The following is a 21,339-nucleotide window of genomic DNA, read 5'->3' as shown; positions in this document are numbered from 1 at the left end:
TAACCCGTTGACTAAACAAGTCAGACAATCAGGTTTTTTCAACCTTATTATGACCCAAATTGTAGCGATGAACCCTAAAAGTTTTGTCATCCAATTTGTAGTTTTTGGCCAACTATCGATGATGATATCATGGGATTTTTGAAGCTATTATGTTGACGATCATTCTCACATCAATGTTTGATGAAAAAATCACAAAAATCTAGCAAAACGATGACCTTAACGGTGCTGTATGGGTTACAACTTTTTGGCTTTGAATATATTGATTTAGACTAGATTCGATGTGATTTTTCAGTTTAAGATATGTAAAATAAGTCTAGTAATCATTCCAACATGTTTTTAACCTCCAATTTCATACAATTTTGGTCGAATTTAATTCGTGCCGAAAACGAATTTTAACAACAATTTTGATCATAAACAAGAAAATTTAGATTATATTATTCATAGAATATGTAATTTAATTCATAGAAAGCATGACATATTTACACCCTATGCTCTGATACCAATGTTAAAAACAATTAAACATGTCAAAAATTAACATTATGTGAAATTTTGTAAACATAAATGCATAATTGGATTCTAAATCTATTCGCATTATTGATTTGAATACTGCACAATGTGTCTAACATTAGTAATTTCCACGACCATGTTTGCCCGAGTACTGCACTAATTTTGGGAGACATTTGTTTTTGTGTGTTTTTTGTGCCAAGGGAGAAGAAGAATTTTTATTCTTTTGTGAAAATTGCATTCTTTTTGGAGGGGGAGGTAGTTTGGACATATAAATAAGAGTCTAACTACCACCACTCCAACTGCCCTTTTAAGTAAACCGGGTTAGGTCAACCCGTCATGGTGGACCCAAACCTAATAATCTTGATAATTGTGTAACCAGATTTAGACTAACCATTCATCCAAGAGACAACACAAGGTGTTTCTATCACATGCAAAAATTAAGTGAATATTACGTAGGAGCTACCCTAATTCTTCACATTTTCCATGACATACAAGGTCTGGGCAATTTATTGGTTATTGAAGTTTCATATGGCACAGGTGCACCATAACGTGTATGGATGCATACATGCCACAACAACGCAAAAGTACATATATTTTGCCTGCAGCTTTTCACCAAAACAAAAATGAATGCCACCAGAAGTTTTGCTCTACCTGGCATGCATGATACTCCTACGACATCCTTATTGCATGTAGGACGTGCTCATAGCATGTTGATAGTGAGAACATTGCCAAATGTGCTACACGTCTGAAGTGTGTGCTGCAAGCTGGCAATGAAAATTCGCCTGACGTGTTGTACGTCTAACTTAGTTCTCAGCAAGATCGGCCCTTGACGACGCTAACAGTTCCCTAGTCAAGAGCAACCGCAAAACACCCATCTTCCATAAAAAACAGAATCCACTGATCATCTTCATTACAACCTAAGAAGCACGGAAACGCACAGCAGTATGCGTTTCAACGAATCTGAAATGTTTCAGTTTCTGAAACGGCCCGAAACTGGTACGAAACATTTCGGGGTCGTTTTGGTAATTTCAAATAAAAGGGAAACGCGTTTCTTAACCTAAAGAGTTTCCTATACATACCAGGATTCTGAAAGTGCATCCTAAATGGATTCTAAAAAGATTTTCAAAATAAATAACAAAAATTCTGGGCGTCTTCTCTTCTTTGCTGTCAATCTCCTTTGCCGTCAATCTACTGGACGTCTTCTTCTTCTCCTGGGGGTCTTCTTCTCTTCTTTGCTGTCCAGGCGTCTTCTTCTTCTCTGAAACACTGGCTGGAAGAAACAAATCTCTGTGAAAAAAGTAAGAGTTTTTTTGCCCTTCTATTCTGCTGCGTCTTCCAGATTTTGTTAGCTTTCCAAGATTTGTTTGTTTCCCAGCACTTTTTTTTATTAATCTAATAAAACATATATTAAATTATTATATATACTAGCCTGCCTTTTGCTCAAAGTAAATTAGAATCCATTAGCCTTTGCCGTCAATGCATGCTTTCTTCCAGATGTGTCAACCTCAACCTTGGAATTCTAATTTATTATAAAATATATTTTAAAACATTAAATTATTTGCTCTATTCCCCCTAATATATATATATATATATATATATATATATATATATATATATATATATATATATATATATATATATATATATCAATGCAATTTGATTAATTTTTGCAATATATATATATATATATCATGAATATAATTTGTAATTATAATTCATAATTTATTTTATTAATAATTATTGAATATTTGATTTTATATAATTTAATCGAATAATTTTATAGTTTGTAATTTAATTATTTTTGTTTAATTTGAATATTATTTATAGATAAAAGTTTTCCTATAATTAAATTGATTTATTTATGTTTCTAATTTGTGCTTTTATTTCAGTTGTATAGTAAGTTGCCAAGAAGAATAGTCGGTGATTTATGTGATTTGGTTGATTTTTTTGATAAATTCTAGCAAATTGTTGGTGATACTGAATTTGAGTTAATCATTAATGGATTCTGCTACTGGTAAGGAAAATTCAAATTCTAAAAGTAGTAGTAGTAGTGTGGGCTCTGCAAAAAAGAATAATGATGAAGACCAAAATCCATTGTGGAAATATGTCACAGAAATTGAGAAACTTGGAGAATCAGGGGGTACATGCAAATGGGTTTGTAATTTTTGTCAGAAAGAAAGACAAGAGACTTATACTAGAGTTAAAGCTCACCTATTAAAAATTACGGGGAAAGGAATCGGTGCTTGTTCTAAAGTGAAATTTGAAGATTTAGTAGAAATGAGAAAATTAGATGATGAAGCTACCAATAAGGTTTATAATTCTCAACCTAAGGAAGTGTCATTGCCTAGTAGTACTACTAATGTAAATCAATCATTGTCTTTATCCTTACCGTTACCGAGTGGGTCAAATCTTTTTTTAAAGAAGAGAAAAGTTGATGATTCTCCTATTGCTAAATCTTTTGACATACAAACTAGAGCTCAATTAGATGAGAAAATTGCTAAAATGTTTTACACTGGTGGTCTCCCTTTTAATTTTGCTAGGAATCCAAACTATATTAGTGCCTTTTCATTTGCAGCTAATCATTCATTGAGTGGTTATGTGCCTCCTGGGTACAATAAATTAAGAACTACACTACTACAGCAAGAGAAAACAAATGTGGAAAGGTTATTGGAACCTATTAAAAGCACTTGGATGGAAAAAGGGGTTAGTATTGTTAGTGATGGATGGAGTGACCCACAAAGGAGACCTTTAATTAACTTCATGGTAGTTTGTGAATCAGGCCCGATGTTTATTAAAGTTGTTTATTGTGCAGGTGAAGTTAAAGATAAATATTTCATTGCTAATTTATTGAAGGAGATAATTGATGAAGTTGGTCATCAAAAAGTAGTTCAAGTAATAACTGATAATGCTAAAAATTGTAAAGGTGTTGGGGAAATCATTGAAGGTATGTTTCCACATATTTATTGGACTCCATGTGTTGTGCATACTTTGAATCTAGCTTTGAAAAATATATGTGCAGCTAAAAATGTGGAATCTAATCAAGAGACATATGATGAATGTCATTGGATAACTGATGTTTATGGTGATGTTCTGGTAATTAAAAACTTCATAATGAACCATTCAATGCGATTGGCTATGTTTAATCGATTTAGTCCTTTGAAATTACTTTCAATTGCAGACACTCGTTTTGCTTCTGTTGTTGTTATGCTCAAAAGATTTAAATTAATTAAGGGTGCTCTAGAATCAATGATTGTAAGTGAACAATGGGGACAATATAGAGAAGATGATCAAGGCAAAGCAAGATTTGTTCGTGATAAGGTGTTGGATGAGAATTGGTGGGCGAAGGTCAATTACATTCTTGCTTTTACTGCACCGATTTATGATATGATTCGAATGTGTGATACAAATAAGTCATGTCTTCATTTGATTTATGAGAATTGGGATTCTATGATTGAAAAAGTTAAATCAGTTATTTATGAACATGAAGGAAAGTTTTCTACCCAAGATTCTCCTTTCTATTCAGTGATCTATAGTATTCTTTATGATCGTTGGGCAAAAAGTAATACTCCATTCCATTGTCTAGCTCATTCATTGAATCCAAGGTAAATATTTAATTGAATTATATATTTCTTTCATACTTATTTGATATATTTATTTATTAAATTGGGTATTAATTTGTTAACTATTTGATATATTTATTATTTGTGAAGGTTTTATAGTGAACAATGACTTGAAGGAGGTGAAGGTAGAGTGCCTCCTCATATGGATGGGGAAGTATCTATTGAGAGGAACAAATGTTTTAGAAGGATCTTTTCTGAAGATGAGCGTTTTAAAGCATTGGATGAGTATGCTAACTTCTCTCTCAAAAGTGGACCGTTTGAAGATCCTGATTCAATTGGTGCTAGATTTAATACAGAACCGATGAAGTGGTGGGCATGTTTTGGTTCAAATGCTCCATTGCTTCAAAAGTTAGCATTCAGAGTACTTGGACAACCTAGTTCCTCCTCTTGTTGTGAAAGAAATTGGAGTACTTATTCTTTCATTCATTCCATTAGAAGGAATAAATTAATTCCAAAACGTGCAGAAGATTTGGTTTTTGTTCATAACAATCTTCGTTTATTGTCAAGGGTTAACTCTAAGTATTATGATGGTAAGGAGAAGATGTGGGATGTTGGTGGAGATGACTTTAGGAGTATGGAAGATGTGGGAGTTCTTCAATTAGCCAACCTGTCATTAGATGAACCAGAATTGGAGTCTGTTTTTTTCGATGAAGATGCAAATGACATAATGGATAAGGAGAATGATCAAATAGAGAAAATACAATAAATATTTTACTATTTTTTAAATTTTTTATTATATTTTATTTGATGACTTTGATATTGACCCTTGGAAATTATTATTTTGATGAAATAATATTGAGTTTGTAGGTTGATTTATTTACATTGTGATAAAATATATTGATTTATATACATGTTTATTTTCCATTTTAAAAGATGAATATATAAGTGTTGATTTAATTTATACATACATGTTTCAAGAACTTGAATTCGTAATTTATTTTTGGTACAAAATTATTTTGTTATATGTTATTTTAAATTGGTTGAAAAAAATCAATTGTTGTATTTTTTTAATTAAAATATAGGTTATTGTATTTTTTATAAAAATTTCATATTTATAAAAAAACCCTATATTTTTTATATTTACACGTTTCCCCACGTTTCCGTTTCCTACTTTTTTAAGGAAATACGTTTTCACGTTTCCGTTTCCACGTTTCCACGTTTCCACGTTTCCGTTTCCGTGCTACCTAGATTACAACATGCATTTTCATTATATCATAGGATATATATGAAAAGCTAGAACCCACGTGATGATCCAACAAATATGTTAGAGACTAAAGTATTAAATCTAATAAATGCAATATAAGTGAGTAGTATATAAGTGTATGAATTGAACTTTAACAAAAGCCAATTTATTTTGTGTATTCTTCACATTTGTAAGTTCAATATATATTTCCAACAAAATGTAATATATATACACAGTAAAATAGAAGTTTAAATCACAAAACTTAAGTGCAGGAAAGTAATGGTTGATAGCCAACCTCTCTTTTAGTGACTACAGTCTTTGCCTGGCAAGGTTTTTGCTCGGCGATTTCCTTCCCCAGACAGCACACGTGAGTCTTGGCCCTCCCCTCTCTTTTGTGAATAGATACTGTGTAATTAAAATTAGAAAGCTCTCTGTTGCCAATGTGATTGGTTTATAAGTATATACATTGAAGATAGATTTTCTATGGCAACTTTCCCACTCATGGCAAGTTGGCACAGATTTTGTGAATTCATGATCATCCCATACAAGGTTTACGGGATCATGATTTTTAAATGCCAAAATAATAAAAACATAACCTTATATACATGTATGTAAGGATGTTTGTACATAACTATATTTAATTGCCCCTTTAATTTCCAAGTAATAAATGATATTTATATATTTATAAATATATGTGTGTACGAAATACACAATCTCTAAATATGAGCACATGCACAAATTAAATCAAGGTTTGAATAATTACACATAGCATTAAATAATAAAAAAATGATGGAAATACCCTTTACATTCACACAGGGGTATTACAATTATCTGTCATGTTCCACTTATACTATAAGTTATAAATGCCATGTTTTAGAAACGATTTTTAAATCAAGCTTTTAGTAAATATTATATAGCCATGAAATATGCTTTCAATGATGTTTATACATATGCAAGAGCATAAATAAACCAACTCATCCATTCTTGTTATAAATTAGATACTAAATGTATATAACGACTAAGACTTAAAAATTTGTAATTTTAGATCACTATTCATAACTTGAAATTTGCAGGTTGCAATGGAATTCAAAACCAAAGAATTGCTTACTGCTTTTGCTCTAGTTGAATTTGCTAAAACATCTGCATATGATTGCTTGCAGTCCAAAATTTTAGTCTTCTTACTGTGATGACATTTATTGACACCTCAAGGTTGTAAATTATAAAGCTTGTAGTAGATGTAGATGAATTAGAAAAGAGATCTTGATCTCTTGAAATAGGTTTATGATGTAGAACAATTCCTCCAACAATAATTATAAAGTCTGGCAGATATCCCTTATAGGAAGATTTAACAACGCTCCGTAAATGGGCACTAAAATCTAAAAAATGTGCAAAAATACAAAACAACACTCTTGAGTAATAAAATCAAAAACAAAACATAAACTGTAAATCAACTACTAGCCCTCTCTGCATGCAAGCACTCTCCTCAAGTTGACCGTTGGCTCTTCGCATGCCCCGCTAGTGATTTCACTTACCTGCAAAACAACATAAAGGAACAAGTGAGTGTTACAACACTTAATAAGTAGGTGGCTTATCAGAGCACCTTAATAACAATGTAAATCCATTGAAACTTTGAAATAAAATTAGACTCATATATAAATATGCGGTCTACTCTTGGATGTTTTTTGACATCCCAGATGCCCATCCGACTATGCTACGACATTTCATATGCCTTTACTCCATAATTATTGTCATACTGGATGGCTAGTCTTAAGCTCATGATATTGATCAAGTGCAAAACTTCTGATCTTGATGAGCATCTTGAATGCTCTATAAAGTCATATATGAATGGAATCCTAGAAGTCTACTACTGTATTGGTGCACATAGCACAATGTTGGTCAGATTAAGACTAACCCAACTTGTATACCTTGGTCGCATAAGGAATCTGATCACAATCCCTCCCATTTCATGTACACATAACTATGAAATGGTTAACTAAACGATAGTTGGATGCCCTTTACCATGAACATGTATATGAAAAATCTCGTTGATTATGTGAGAAATAACTAGTTTTAATACCCTTATGTACATTGTAAGGGCATTATTATCTTTTCCTTAGACTTAGATGTGATACATTAGTAGAGATTGGAAATACGATCTTGCTTATGGGGTTTGAGTAACAATAGCACGTGGGGGTCGTGATAGGAGATTAGGTGTGTATATGTTTGATTTGAAGTGCAATAGGCTTACATATGAAGGTTGTGTACGAAAGTTTCTCAAGATTGATTGAGTTAGTTAAGCTGACAACCAAGCTAAGATCTTATACGAGAGAATTCGATCTTTTTGAGAAATTACTTTTCAAATTAGATTTTACTGGCTATTTGAATTACTTGTGTTTTAAAGGGACTTTGGCTGCACATAGGAATTAAGTCTATTTCCCATGTCTAAAGTTGTCATTTTCTGTATTTAAGTATAAATTAATTAGGATTATAAATAAATATTATTAAGTTATATAAAATATACTATTATTTCTTTAGTTTTTGTTTTGTAGGAAAAAAAAAGGGGAAAATAGGAGAGAGAATGCAAAACTTCAAGTTCAAAAATATGAAAATTAGTAATCCTTTTTTTTTTTTTTCCTATTACAACATTAATTTACTCGGTGTTCTTATCTAATAAGGATCTTACTTGTTGATTCGTGCACTTGCAAGTGAGATGCAACATGGAGCTTCAAAATACATTTTGATCCTATATGATCGAGCCTGCCATGTCACATATATGTGGTGTTTAGGTCAAGACATTAAATTCTTTTATTTTTGATATTAAGTATTTTATCATGCAAATCAAGAATATAAGACCATTGAATAAGCTAGTAGTTTAATAATGAATAATTTTCAAATTAAAAGTTATAACACTACTAGCAATTGAGAAACATTATCCAAGTTTGTCCAAAGCGGACACATTAATTAAATTGCTAGGAACGTTAGGTACACCTACAGAGTGCCTTCGACACTTGGTAAATCTCATACCTCGTACGAGTTATGAACATGTCACGAAGGTGAAAAAGAGAACATTTATATCTTCATGTTGCTTCTATAGCTCAGGTGTTATAACTGCTAGCATTAAACGTTGGATGTCCTTGGAGTCATCCAAATACTTATTATAAGTATACATTTGCTCTTGGGTGACATCAAGACTAGGCTCAAAAGGCATTGCTCCTTCAAGAATGTACAATTCATTCTTTTAGCATAGTATTATCTAAAGGCTTCGGTACCAATGATTAAAGTTACTACCTTCAAGCATGTTCCTTTTTTCCAAAATTGATCATAGATTCATATTATTGTTTTACACGGTGGGTTTTTGATCTACACATGCAAAAAAGTAAAAATTAGTAATTTCAATTTCAATTAATTATTTATTCAATATAGGTTTTGTTAAATAAATCTTCTCACTATGTTATTCAAGTCAACAACTCTCTCTATTGGACTTAGAAAATCTTGGTGAATTTCCTAATAGGTCAAGATCTTATTGCATTAATTTTCCCCTTCTGATTGGTGAACAAGTTCGATTAATCAATAGATAGGTCAATCAAACCAATAACAAAATTCATGATCTCTAATTCAATAGTTATGGATGAATCAGTCATGTGCTATCAATTGTGATTCTTGATTATAATAGGGTGGATACTACATATCATTTATGTAATGACAATTGCATATCCCTAACTCTGTCTTTAATTATACACTTTCACTTTCATTTAGACGAAGAAGTGTACTAGTTAAGTTGAACTTAATATGAATAACCACTTGGTCTTCCACCTTATAGAAGTATATCATTTACTTTGGTGAACAAGTTTCAAATGAACATGAACTTATCTTGAGGCATCATATTAGAAGACATTGGTTATTTTCAACTTAATATTTTTAAGGGATTTATTACGATCTCACTAATTTAGTTATTTAGTATGTGAGGTGATAATTTGAATATTAAAATCTAACATGTATACTACAATGTAAATTAAATGTGTCGATATGCAATTTTAACTAATGTCAATTTCTTTGATCCAGGAGGGATTAACTAGTCAACGTAGGTTCTGCTATTTAGGTCTTCAATAATCTTTTGCCTTTGAATTTCATGAATATATTATTTCATTTCCTAGTTACATTTTTTCTTATCAGGAGAAATCAAATCCTATTCTAATTTTACATTTTTATAATAGAAACTTTGAATTGCATTCAAGAGGAGTTAGGTTATAAGAAAAACACATCAGATATTGAGAGAAGTCAAAATACGTAAGTATTATTTTATAGAAGTTACGAACCTAAAATAAAAAGCATACATTATTGGTTCGTAAGTTATAAATTGGGCACCATGCATATCAACCCAAACATGCATATAATAATTAAATTAAATTTAATTATTATTTACAAATTTGTTAAATTTATTTAGTCCCTCAATTTTTGCAAAATTATAGTATACGCCTAAGTATTGCAACAATTGCAATCAAGTACAGTTTGATCAAAATTAGTCAAACAAAATTTTGAATGTATGTACATGCATGTATTCAATTTGTACAAGTATATACAACCTCAAAATTCATGCATGTGCGCTCAAGGGATGTACACCCATAAGAAAAACTAAGTATGGGTGTATATTGGCGTCCATGTTCATTTTCCAAGCGTAAATGGTTTTTTTTTTTTTTTCACCAATGTACACTCGGTCCAAAAGCATGACCTAGGTGTACATTGATTTTTCCAACCAATGTACGCCTATTTGCTTTTTGCCACACGGGTGTACAATGTTTCAAGGGAAAATTTCCCAGGCATTGCCTAGGAATTACACAGTGTAGGGTGTGTGTTTTCATGCACTCTTGTACACAATGTATATTCCAAAATTTTGTCATGAAACAAAATTCTGGAATATTTCCTAAAATCTGGCAACAATTTCGAAATAGGAAAAAAAACATGAAAGTCAATCCTGTTTCAACAAAACCTATTATGCGCATAAACAAACAATAAGAATGATTCAACCAGAATTAAACACTCATAATACTGCAATTAATCAACACAAATCAAGAAACTAAACATCAACAAAATTAAAAACAATTTACATTTCATAGCATCAATTAAAATTACTACAACAATTTCAACATCTAATTACAAATTAAATAACATTCAACATCAACAAGAAATTAAAAATATGCAATCGAATTAAAAATAATTCACAAGTGTATCTTGTGAATTAATCCTTTAAAGGTGGCTCTGATACCATTGTAGAGATTTTTTGACATTTGGGCAACAGAAAAATAATTAAATTTTATATAAATCAAGCAACCATACTACAAAACTCCATTTGGACAATCCTCATAGAAAATTAATTCACAATCATGCGTAAAAAACACACTTAGGGTGTTTATTTGATATACCTACATTAGCTAATTCATTCATCTTTATTTGATTGCGAGAAGTTGTGAAGTCGTGCTTTCAAAACCAAGCGTAAGTATGCATCTTGGTATCCACACAAAACACTCACTATGGAGGTTTGACTATGCTCACGGCTTGATAGAACTCAAGGACAATTGTATTTGCAGGAGAGGGATGGAAAAAAACACTCACTATGTGGCTAGGGTTATGTATATTGAATAGTGTATATTAAGAATGCGAAAATACTTGCATATATATACATAAAAGAAAGATCTGCCCATGCCTTGTGCATGGCCTAGGCAGATTTCCCCATGTACACCCAAGAAACATTACTTTCCTTGATGTACATTGTATGGGTGGGATAATTCCCACCAAAACAATGCATGCAACTTAGGTGAGCGACATGTTTCTTCTTTGTTTATGCCCAATTATGCATTTACATGCACTCGAGCTTGCATCCTACACCTGTACATCACCTAATTAATTTCCTTATGATTGTTGGCAGTCAATCTAAAATCATAAGATAATGAAGATAACATAGAAAAGATAAAATCATATCTTTAGCCTAGTTTGAATTTCAAATTAGGTGATGTGGCTTTGGATTTATCCATTTACAAAATCAAACCTTTCCATTTTTCGCATACATCCTAAATTCTTAAGATTATTACACTAAGCTCCCAAAGTACAATAAAATATACTTACGAGTCTACAGACCTTTTCAAGACTTTAAATTCTCTATTTGAAATTCAGACCAGATCTAACTCAGACAATCCTACACTTTTAGAGTTCATCAACTTTTTTTGTGTGTGTGACCTATAAGTTCTCTATTAAGTCAGAAGTGTTTTGATTTGTGTTACGCATTTGACCTGACATCCATTTAGACACAGATCAAGATTGGCTTTTGGCAAGACATCATGACTAACCGATTAGTTAAGGGTCAACATGTGTTTTTTAACCTATCAATGATACGGTTACTCATACAGTTTGATTATTTCGTTATACGATATCTCTTCGAGGTTGAGATATAAATTGTCTCCCTCAAGGCTTCTCAAATTACATAGATTAACTTCTCTCAATGATCGAATAATATTGAATCGAACATCAACTCAATTATACTATAGTCATAGATTTAATTAATCATTGACATATGTTAGTAAACCTTAACTAAGATATTAGCTCTCGTATGAAGGAATGATGAATCCTTTATTGATCTATCATAGCTTTCATAGAGACCACAATATGGCTAATCATCACCTTTTTGAAAATCCATTAATTAGACTACGTTAGGCTAGTGTCAAACTATACTGATCCTCGTATAAAATGGTCTGGTAACCTCAAATCTAAAGAACACATGCACATCCATTTATAAGGAGCATATTTTTTATAGATATTGAAACAACCGTCCATATAGAATCCCTTTGGCAGGTCAGTCTGATGAATATGTCTACAACGTGTATCTATTTGCTGCACCAAATTATCAATAAACAAGTTTGACATATAAGAATTGTTATCATCTTTCGATGAGATTGTTTAATACAATAATAACTCTATCACTATTACTTGTACCCTTGGTCATAGTAATGTCAAAGTTACGAATGGGTTTAACAATAACTATCTCATATGAACAGAGGGTTCTCACGATTAAGTGTCGAACACTGATATTCTCGTCATGATTAAACTATTTTTAGGATAATTATCTATTTTGAATTTGAAAATAAAAAAGATAATGCAAATATCATATTTATTAATAAAATCTCAAAGATTATAAAAATTATGATTGGGTTTAGGACACTACTCTAACAATATAATGGCATGTGATCACACTTGGAGACAACATTGTGTCTTGGAGCTCAAAGGAACATAGAGCCATCCCTAGGTCAAACACTAAAAACTAGTATGGATTTACTCACTTCTTTGGGAACTACCAATTAATTCATACCTAGGGAGCATCATCATTTTCTCTGAATCTAGTTCAACATGAAGGGACAACCCAACCAATTTTGAATTTCATGAAAGTGCAACACAATGTCCCTCATCCACGACAGTTGAGATTGAGTTGTGTTAAAGAAAATAGAAATCATTATGAAGATGTCACGCAGAATTGATGGCTGCATATTATTGATGTATACTAGCTAATTTTGTCTTTGGATACCATTTACGAGAAACTATTGCTAAGGAGTTGGACAATATCACCAAAATATATATATATTGTAAATAATTTTTTTGCCAGAAATAATAGTAGGACTAGAGGTGTGAATTAAGCTGAGTTGACACACGGTCTGACCTGAAGTATGAAAAAATTGTTTGGCCCACTACTATAATGTGTCCCCAGCCTATGAACTTTCCAAGCTAGGTTATGGGTCAATTTTTTTTATTTTTCCTATATAAACAACCTAAACCCCCTCCTCCTTTTCTAAATTTCATTGACATAACTCACACTCTCAAACTCTCAATCTTTCATTATTCTTAATTTCATTTTTTCTCATCAATTCTCATTTTGAAACTATCTGAATTTGCAAACAATAATTCTCTATATTTATAATTTTGTTTTTATTTCAATTTTATTAATTAAAAATATTTAACAAATGGATTCAAGGTCAAATGAATTCAATCAATTTGAATATTATCATGTTAGTGCTAATTACATTATTGATAATGCACAAGATGGAACAAGTGGAAAACCAATTGACGAAAGTGGTATAGGCACAAGTTTGATGGAGAGAAAGAGAAAACAAATATCAATAGTGTGAGATCACTTCGATTAAACATAGGAAACAATCAAAGGAAAAATAATTCGTTGAGCAGTATGTAAACACTATGGTTCATGTTTTACATGTGCAAGTAGAGTTGTATGGGGCATCTTTGCCGATATATTATTGTAAAAAAATTTCACACAAGTTCAGAAGGCAAAAACAAATTGCTTTCACCAAATCGTGATCGGTTATTCCCAACATTAGTTTAGTAAGAGGTCTGATTGGGTCTAAACACATAGGAGAAATGTCAACTTTCATGTATGATCAAATAAAGATGCGAGAATACATGACCATGTATGTTGTTGCTTCTAATCAATTTTTTAGTTACGCGAAAGATGAAATTTTAAAAAAGATGTTGCAAAATAGTGTTTATCTAATATTTAAAAGAATTTATAGGTCAACTCTTATGTTAGACATTCTTAGAAATTATGAATTAATGAAATTAAAAGTTATTGGAGAATTAAGTAATTTTAATGGTGTTATTTTAATAACTTTTGATTTATAAATAACTGCAAATCAAGATTAAGGTACCTATACAAAAGTGCTTATTACATTAATTCTAATTGATAATTGTGCAAAAAAATTATTATATTTAGAAATTTAGAATATTTGCATGATGGTTTCACAATTTATTGTGCTTTAGCAAATATTTTTTAGAAATATAAAATTAATCATTCTATTTTTTTCAATTACTTTTGATAATGCCAAAAATAATGATAGAATTATTCAATTAATGTATAGTTATTTATTTTCTCTATTTAAAGAAAAATTATTTCATATTAAGTGTGCATGTCATGTTATTAATTTAATAGCTCAAGATAGTGTGAGCATGACTAAAAAACATATATAAACAATTAGATATATCATTGCATACATTTCATCATCTCTATCACGAGTGCAAATATATAATGAATTATATAAATCAATAGGGTTAAAACAAAAAAAATTAAAAGTAAATATTAAAATTAGGTGAAATTCAACATATATTATGTTGAAAGCATGCGAAGGGTATGAAGTTCCTATAACATGATTTTTCAGTACCCAATCAAAAGATTTAAAAAATCCTTTTTTTTTTTATAGATTAAGATTGGAAGATTGCTATGACTCTAATGAATATGTTAGAGTCATTAAAGACAACCATGGACCATTGCTCAAATGTGTATTATCCAACTATTTGTTCAATAATATATAGTATGTTAAAAATAAATGATGTTTTTAAAAAGTATAGGTATTACAATACTTTCTATAATATATCTAGGCTAATAGAACAAAAATTTTAAAAATATTAGAGCGAAATTCTTTTACTTTATTCTGTAACCACTATCTTGGATCCTAGGTTAAAAACATTAGGACTACAAAATTTATTTGATGCTATCAATGTTAATTCCATTAACTATGTTCAAGAATTTTTAATGGAAATGTATAACATTTAATAACAAAAATACAGAAGGGCTAGGCAAAGTTCAGAACCAGAGTTAAGTTCCAGTAGTTCAGGCCAAAAAAAGTCGGTTTTATAATTATATCTTCCACAAAGGTAAGCAAACTGTGAGTCAAAATACAAATTATAGTTGGTTTTATAATTATATCAATATTGACTATTATCTTTAGAAATTGTTCAATGATATAATGCTAAGAAACTGAATGTTTTAGTATGGTGGAAAGACATGACATAAACCTTTCATGTGCTTGCTGTTATGATCCAAGATCTACTAACCCTTCTGGTGTTAACTGTAGCATCGGAATCCACTTTTAGCGTAGGTAGATGTATGTTAGATGATAAGTGACTCAATTTAAACCCAAACATGGTGGACGCGATCATATGTATGAAAGATTGGGTCAAAACTGATTTTAAATTACAAAATCGAATCACATAAAATATCTTTGAAGAATTAAAAAATTTGAACTTTGAGGACAAGTAGGTAAATGGTATGATATATATATTATATTTATATTTATAATTGTATAATATATAAATTAATTTATTTATACTATGTTATAATAATTTTATTATATAATTACGATATTCTTTTGTCACAAATAAAAAAATTATCAAGAAAATATTTATAGTACTATTCTCAGTTTTAATAATTAAAAAAAATAATCTTTGTTTAAATTTTTACTTAAAAAATTTAAAATTTTGTTTAAATACGTAGGCCTGATCAAGGCTTAACCAATAAAAATAAGATTGCAGTTAAGCCGTAAAATTTTCATAGACCGCCCGATCCGGCCCATATCTTCAAAACGGGATTGCTACTCAATTGAGACCTGACCACTAGATTAATTGTTCAAATATAATTGATATGGCCTTAACAGATCTCAGGACTAAACACTGCAAGAAATAAATATAAAATTGTTATTGGATTATGTGTTTCATGCATTCCATGAGAAAGTTGTTATTGGATTATGTGATTATAAATATAAAATAAAATAATTGATATTGAAAAGGACTAAACACTGCAAGAAATAATCTTGGGACCCAATTGAGACCTGGCCACTCGATATTGCTCATATATAATTTGCATGGATGAGAGAGAAAGTTGTTAATGGAGTTGGTGGATGGATAAGTGAAAATCGATGCATTAATTGGACCTGTCTACCATTTTGATGTTCTTGGCTCGTTTATTAATTTTTGAGAAGCATGACATATGATTAAAAAGAAATACAAGCCCAATAAATAAATAATTGGTAAGATTAATACAGTGCATTGCTTTGGAATTATTTTGAGATTAATGTTATAACTATATGCTGTCGTTGCACTTCGAGGAGTTGGAATGTGCATATAACTGTTTGGGTTGTGAAACTTCAACACTACTAACTACATATATCATTCCATTTTCTGAATTCCACCTATTTAGGGTTGGCATAGTTTTTGTGGTGCATGAAACAAATGGATGAGTAGAATCAAGAAAAGAACCAACAATTAAAGAAAATATTTGGATTCTTCTATTGGTTGATAATACAAATACAATACACCCTGGATGTTGGTACAAAAAAAGCTACCAGATCTCAACCAGTGTCAATCAAATTAAAAATAACAAACTAAAACAAAATTTTAAAGTTTCGACAACTCTTTATATGAATTGAAGACCTAAGGCAAGTAATAAAAACAAACAAATGAGGAGGAATATTCAATCACTTCTTTTTGTGTAAAAGTGAATGGTGAGTTTTGATAATGTCAAAAGGTTTTTATATCCCCTATTTAATTTAGCTTTGATCAATATTCTCACCTAAACCAAACCACACCTCTGTCCGTCAATATCCCCATTTAAACTAAATGACCATTATCTTAAAAAAAAAAAAATTCACACCATATCACCATGATCTGATGATCATTCATAGCATTGTAGTACCATCATCTCAACATTCACATCATCACTATCTGAACTTCGTACCTCTAACATTCAACTTTAACTGAAAAACACCATCTCATTGAAACACTAATCGCATCACTATGGTCTCAACATTCACAACTTCACTAATGAAACACCACATCATTTCAATCCTTATCTGATCACATCATCTCAACATTCACAATATCACTACTAAGTAGTCTAGTTAGTAAATATGAGAATTGGAAAAAATAATACCGAAATTATACGGATATGATACAATGAATGGTGAAAAATAAGTTTGTAAAAAATGTGAATATGAAAAAAAGACGAAACGTGTATATATAGGTTCAATACAACACATTGTTATTAATACATTATTAAAAATACAATAATATCTATAATAATTTTAACAATTTTCAAGGATCTCTTAGTTAAAATCACTATAATAATTTATATATAAAGTGTTTAATTAACTATTAAAATTAATATAAAATAATATATCATATTCAACCATTGTACCGCTAGATAAATATGCAATAAGATTAATAATGTCTCAAATTAGTAAACATAGTGAAGCTATAAATAGGTAAAAGAAAAGACAATAAAAGTTTACTTTTTTGGAGAATAACAAAGATGAAGAGTTAAGTTTAAAAAAAAAAAAAATATTGATTTGATGTAAGAAAATTATGTGAAATTTTTTTTACTAATGTTATAAAATTGAACTTGGTGTTATGAATGAAGATGTTAGAGATTTTAAAAATGTGGTTTTTTAAGGTATTTAATTGAAAATTAAATTCGTATTTTAGACTTGGGTATCGAAAGGACGCTGTTTTGAATTTCTTTAAAAATTCAAAAAATCTGAAAATGAATAAAGCGACTGTTTAATATGTATTTAATATGAAAAACTTGTAAAATATATATTTAATACATTTTGGATTAAAAAATATGTGAATTAAATGGGAAGGTGAAATAAAAATGAATTTTCATGTTTTTACTAAGTAGGCCAAACAGATACCAATTATAAGTAAACATAACATCGAACAAAATACACTTCAATCAATTAACATCTCAATCAATGGTAACAAAGTATCAATAATAATACAATTTATTACAACATAAAAGTCTTAGGAGGTCAACACCAATTTCAAATAGAAATAAATGTAACAACAATTCCAGCTCAAAATATGCGATCAGCTACAACAATCTATCAATCCAAAACATCTTTTACGTAAGAGATGTCAGGAAGCTTATTTCACCAAATACAACAACCTATATCAATCCGAACATCTTTGACAACAAAGAAGTTAGAAGGCTTATTTCATCTGCAAAACAATGATAGATGATTAAGTACTGTAAATTACACACACATATATATATGTTAGAAATATCAAGGGTGTGTTTCCACTAACCTTATGATAGTGGCGTCGTTTCCAACCCTAGAAGATATGAATGTCAGTTAGTGCCATTATATATGTTGAAATAATGTTGGTATTTGATATGATTTAAGCGCAGATAAAGGTAAGAGACTAGCAGAATGTATACCAGATCAATAATAATTCAAACTGATATGCATAGTATTGCTTCCAGTTGTTGTTGCACCAGCTTCCAAGCTCCTCTGACATGTCTTTCCTCTGTTAAAGTCCCACCTACCGCAAATCTTATCATATAAATTCCAGCCACCATGGTATGCGTCATGTGCACTTTCCCGGATGCATTTACCGACTCCAACAACTCTCTGTTAAGTTCATTCGCTTGCTCCTCCTCTGGGGCTGACAGATTTCTATACTTATTTTTACCTAAGCTTAATACCCATGGCACTGCTCTGAAACAAACCATACTGAAATTTCTTGGGACAACAATCTCGAACCTCTTATCACTAGCAACAAGCTCTTCAAATGTCTTGGCCATCTTCACGTGCCTGCGTAGGAACATCCTCAGGTTGGTAACTCCATAGCTTCGTAGCACTAGCCATAGTTTCAAGGAACGAAATCTTCGGCTTAGGGTAATTTGCCAATCTTTATAGTCAACTACTTGCTTCGAGTCACTAGCCTTGTTCCTCAAGTACTCAGGATATGTTGAAAGCGACTTTATAAGAGCACTGGGATCCTTCACCCATAGACAGCAACAATCTAGAGTGGTGAAGAACCATTTATGTGCATTCATACTAAACGAGTCTACATCCTCAATACCATCGAGGAAATGGCGAAACTCTGGGCATATACAGGCACTTCCAGCATATGCAGCATCAACATGCACCCATATGCTATATTTTTTTGCGATTTTGCAGAGGGGTCCTAAGGGATCAATTGCTGTTGTTGATGTCGTCCCGACTGTGGCACAAAGGAAAAATGGAGTTAGCCCAGCTTCTACATCTGACTTAATAGTTGACAGTAGTGACTCCGGGGTTAGGCCAAATAATGATGATTTGGTCGTCTTAATAGCCCGGAAATTCTTGGGATTGATTCCAGCTATTTGAGCAGCTTTTTGAAATGCACTATGAGTTTGATCAGACCCATAAACAACAAGCTTCGTTATGTTTTCTCTTCCAATCTTCCTTAGAACTTGATCTCTTCTAGCAGTTAAAGTGCACAGAATTGCCTCACAAGTAGTTCCTTGTAAAACACCTCCTCCATTACCAGAGAAAAGGAAAGGCTTTGGAAGCTTCAGCATTTCTCCAAGCCAATCCATAACAATACTCTCCAGCTCAGTTGCAGCGGGTGATGATATCCAGCTGAATCCTACAACATTAAAGGCCGTGATAAGCATTTCTCCGAGAATCGCAGCAATGCTAGCATTTGAAGGGAAATATGCAAAGAAATTAGGACTTTGCCAATGTGTTATTCCGGGGACAATATGTTCCTGGACATCCTGGAGGATTTTATCGATAGGTTCAGGATTATTCGGTGCAGATTGTGGCAAACGTTTGCTGAGATAACCCGGTTCAACTTGGCTTCGAACCGGATATTTCTCAATGTTGTTGTAATAATCAGCAATGAAGTCTATAATCATGTGGCCTTGCCTCCTGAGTTCGTCGGAGTCCAAGGGGTTAGTGACTGAGACTATCTCATTTTCAAGTTCAACGACTTTTTGAAAGCTACCCATAATGAAAGAGGGGTTTGTTGTTTTGCTGATAGGATGAAAGATGGTAGAGAAGGTGCACATTTCATGGAAAGGAAACCTTGGAATATATATAGGGGGCGGTCGTGAAAAAGAAAATTAAACAAATTTACACATGTTTTATTCAGTGCCACTAAAATTGTGGCTGTTGTCACGTGTTTAGGCAAATTGGCGTTGAAGGGCAGATGTTGGCATTGAAATATGGGTCAAAATATACCATCAAATATTGTGGTGGCGTCGGAAGGGAAGGGACCAGTTCATGCAGAAAGATTTCGATATCAATGAGACCTGGCCACACGAAAATGCTCAATCAGCCTGGCAGCAAATTAAAATCTGAGGAATCACATTTTTCCACCTTAGCTTTAGGGAAGCTAACAAATGATACATGTTATATCAGAGATTTAAAAAAAATGAAAGAAACAAAAAAAGATTGTTAAACCCTCTTAAACCAAATCTTAAAACTCTTTGGTGCCAAAGACATTTGGTCTAAGACAAAAACAGAGACAAGAATGCAAAGTAGTTTTAATGGTAAAGTAAATTATTCAAAGGCAATTTTATTTGTCCTATCTGCAGTTGTATTCCGAGCCATAATTCATGAACAAACATTATCAAAATGTGACATATTGATAATTTACAAAGCTAGAGTAGGGAATAGTAATTTACCAAAGCTGAGGTGGGAACATTAATTTGGGCTTAGAGATATTTATTTCATAATCAAAAGAGGTAGGTTGGCATCCGAAAGTAATTACCTTTTCAAATCTTAATTAATATTAGTCAGCAATTATGCTATTGTAAATTTACCCTTATGTAAAACTCATTATTTGTTTACTATCTCTCTTTTCTCCTTCTTTGATTTTTAGGTTGATTCAAATTTTGATAGTTAGTTGTTTCCATAAGATTTTACTCGAATAAAATTGAGAAATCAATTAAAATAGTTGAAAATTTGTTTGCAAAGCATACGACGGTATTTCAAAGTTCAGTTGAAATTCATGTTTAGAGAATATTTCTGTTAAAATATATGTTCATTTTAGGATATTATATGTCATGCATGTTAGCCTTTCTATACAAACCCTAAATTTTTCATTTGTGCACATGTTTTATGTGGGTTTATTTGGGAGTTCGCTATGTGTTTTGTTTGGCATGTTTGGCATAATTATCTAAAAGTGAGGTAGAAAAAATAATTATGTATAATCTAATATTAATTTTAAAAAATCTTATATTTTTCTATACAAAACTTCAATTTTTTATTTTTATTTGGCATGTGTTTTGTGTGATATCCGACAAAGCTTTCAATATGGTTGCAGAGAAATTGCATAATTACATACAAGTAGCCAAATATATATCATCTAATTTAATCTATTTTATTCAAAATTTTAAATGTATTTTTTTTTTATACAAAGCTCTCAATT

The 21,339-nt window shown here is 31.2% G+C and overlaps 1 protein-coding gene across 1 annotated transcript; it reads right to left on the bottom strand.

Moving 5' to 3' along the window:
- Nucleotides 1-17,849: 17,849 nt before the first annotated feature.
- Nucleotides 17,850-19,980, bottom strand: LOC123218345 (tyrosine decarboxylase-like). Its single transcript, XM_044639765.1, has 3 exons — nucleotides 18,356-19,980; nucleotides 18,223-18,249; nucleotides 17,850-18,135 (listed from the first exon to the last, which is right to left on the bottom strand). The coding sequence occupies exon 1, from the start codon at nucleotides 19,973-19,975 to the stop codon at nucleotides 18,371-18,373; it is 1,605 nt and encodes a 534-aa protein (XP_044495700.1). The 5' UTR covers nucleotides 19,976-19,980; the 3' UTR covers nucleotides 17,850-18,135; nucleotides 18,223-18,249; nucleotides 18,356-18,370.
- Nucleotides 19,981-21,339: the final 1,359 nt, after the last annotated feature.

Source organism: Mangifera indica, chromosome 6, assembly GCF_011075055.1.
Source record: "Mangifera indica cultivar Alphonso chromosome 6, CATAS_Mindica_2.1, whole genome shotgun sequence".
Lineage (NCBI taxonomy): Eukaryota > Viridiplantae > Streptophyta > Magnoliopsida > Sapindales > Anacardiaceae > Mangifera > Mangifera indica.
Note: the sequence above shows the minus strand (reverse complement) of the source record. Positions and strands in the feature narration are given on the sequence as shown.

Bases quoted from the DNA above. Each gene is read 5' to 3' on its own strand.
- LOC123218345 (XM_044639765.1), bottom strand. From the start codon at position 19,975: ATGTGCACCTTCTCTACCATCTTTCATCCTATCAGCAAAACAACAAAC.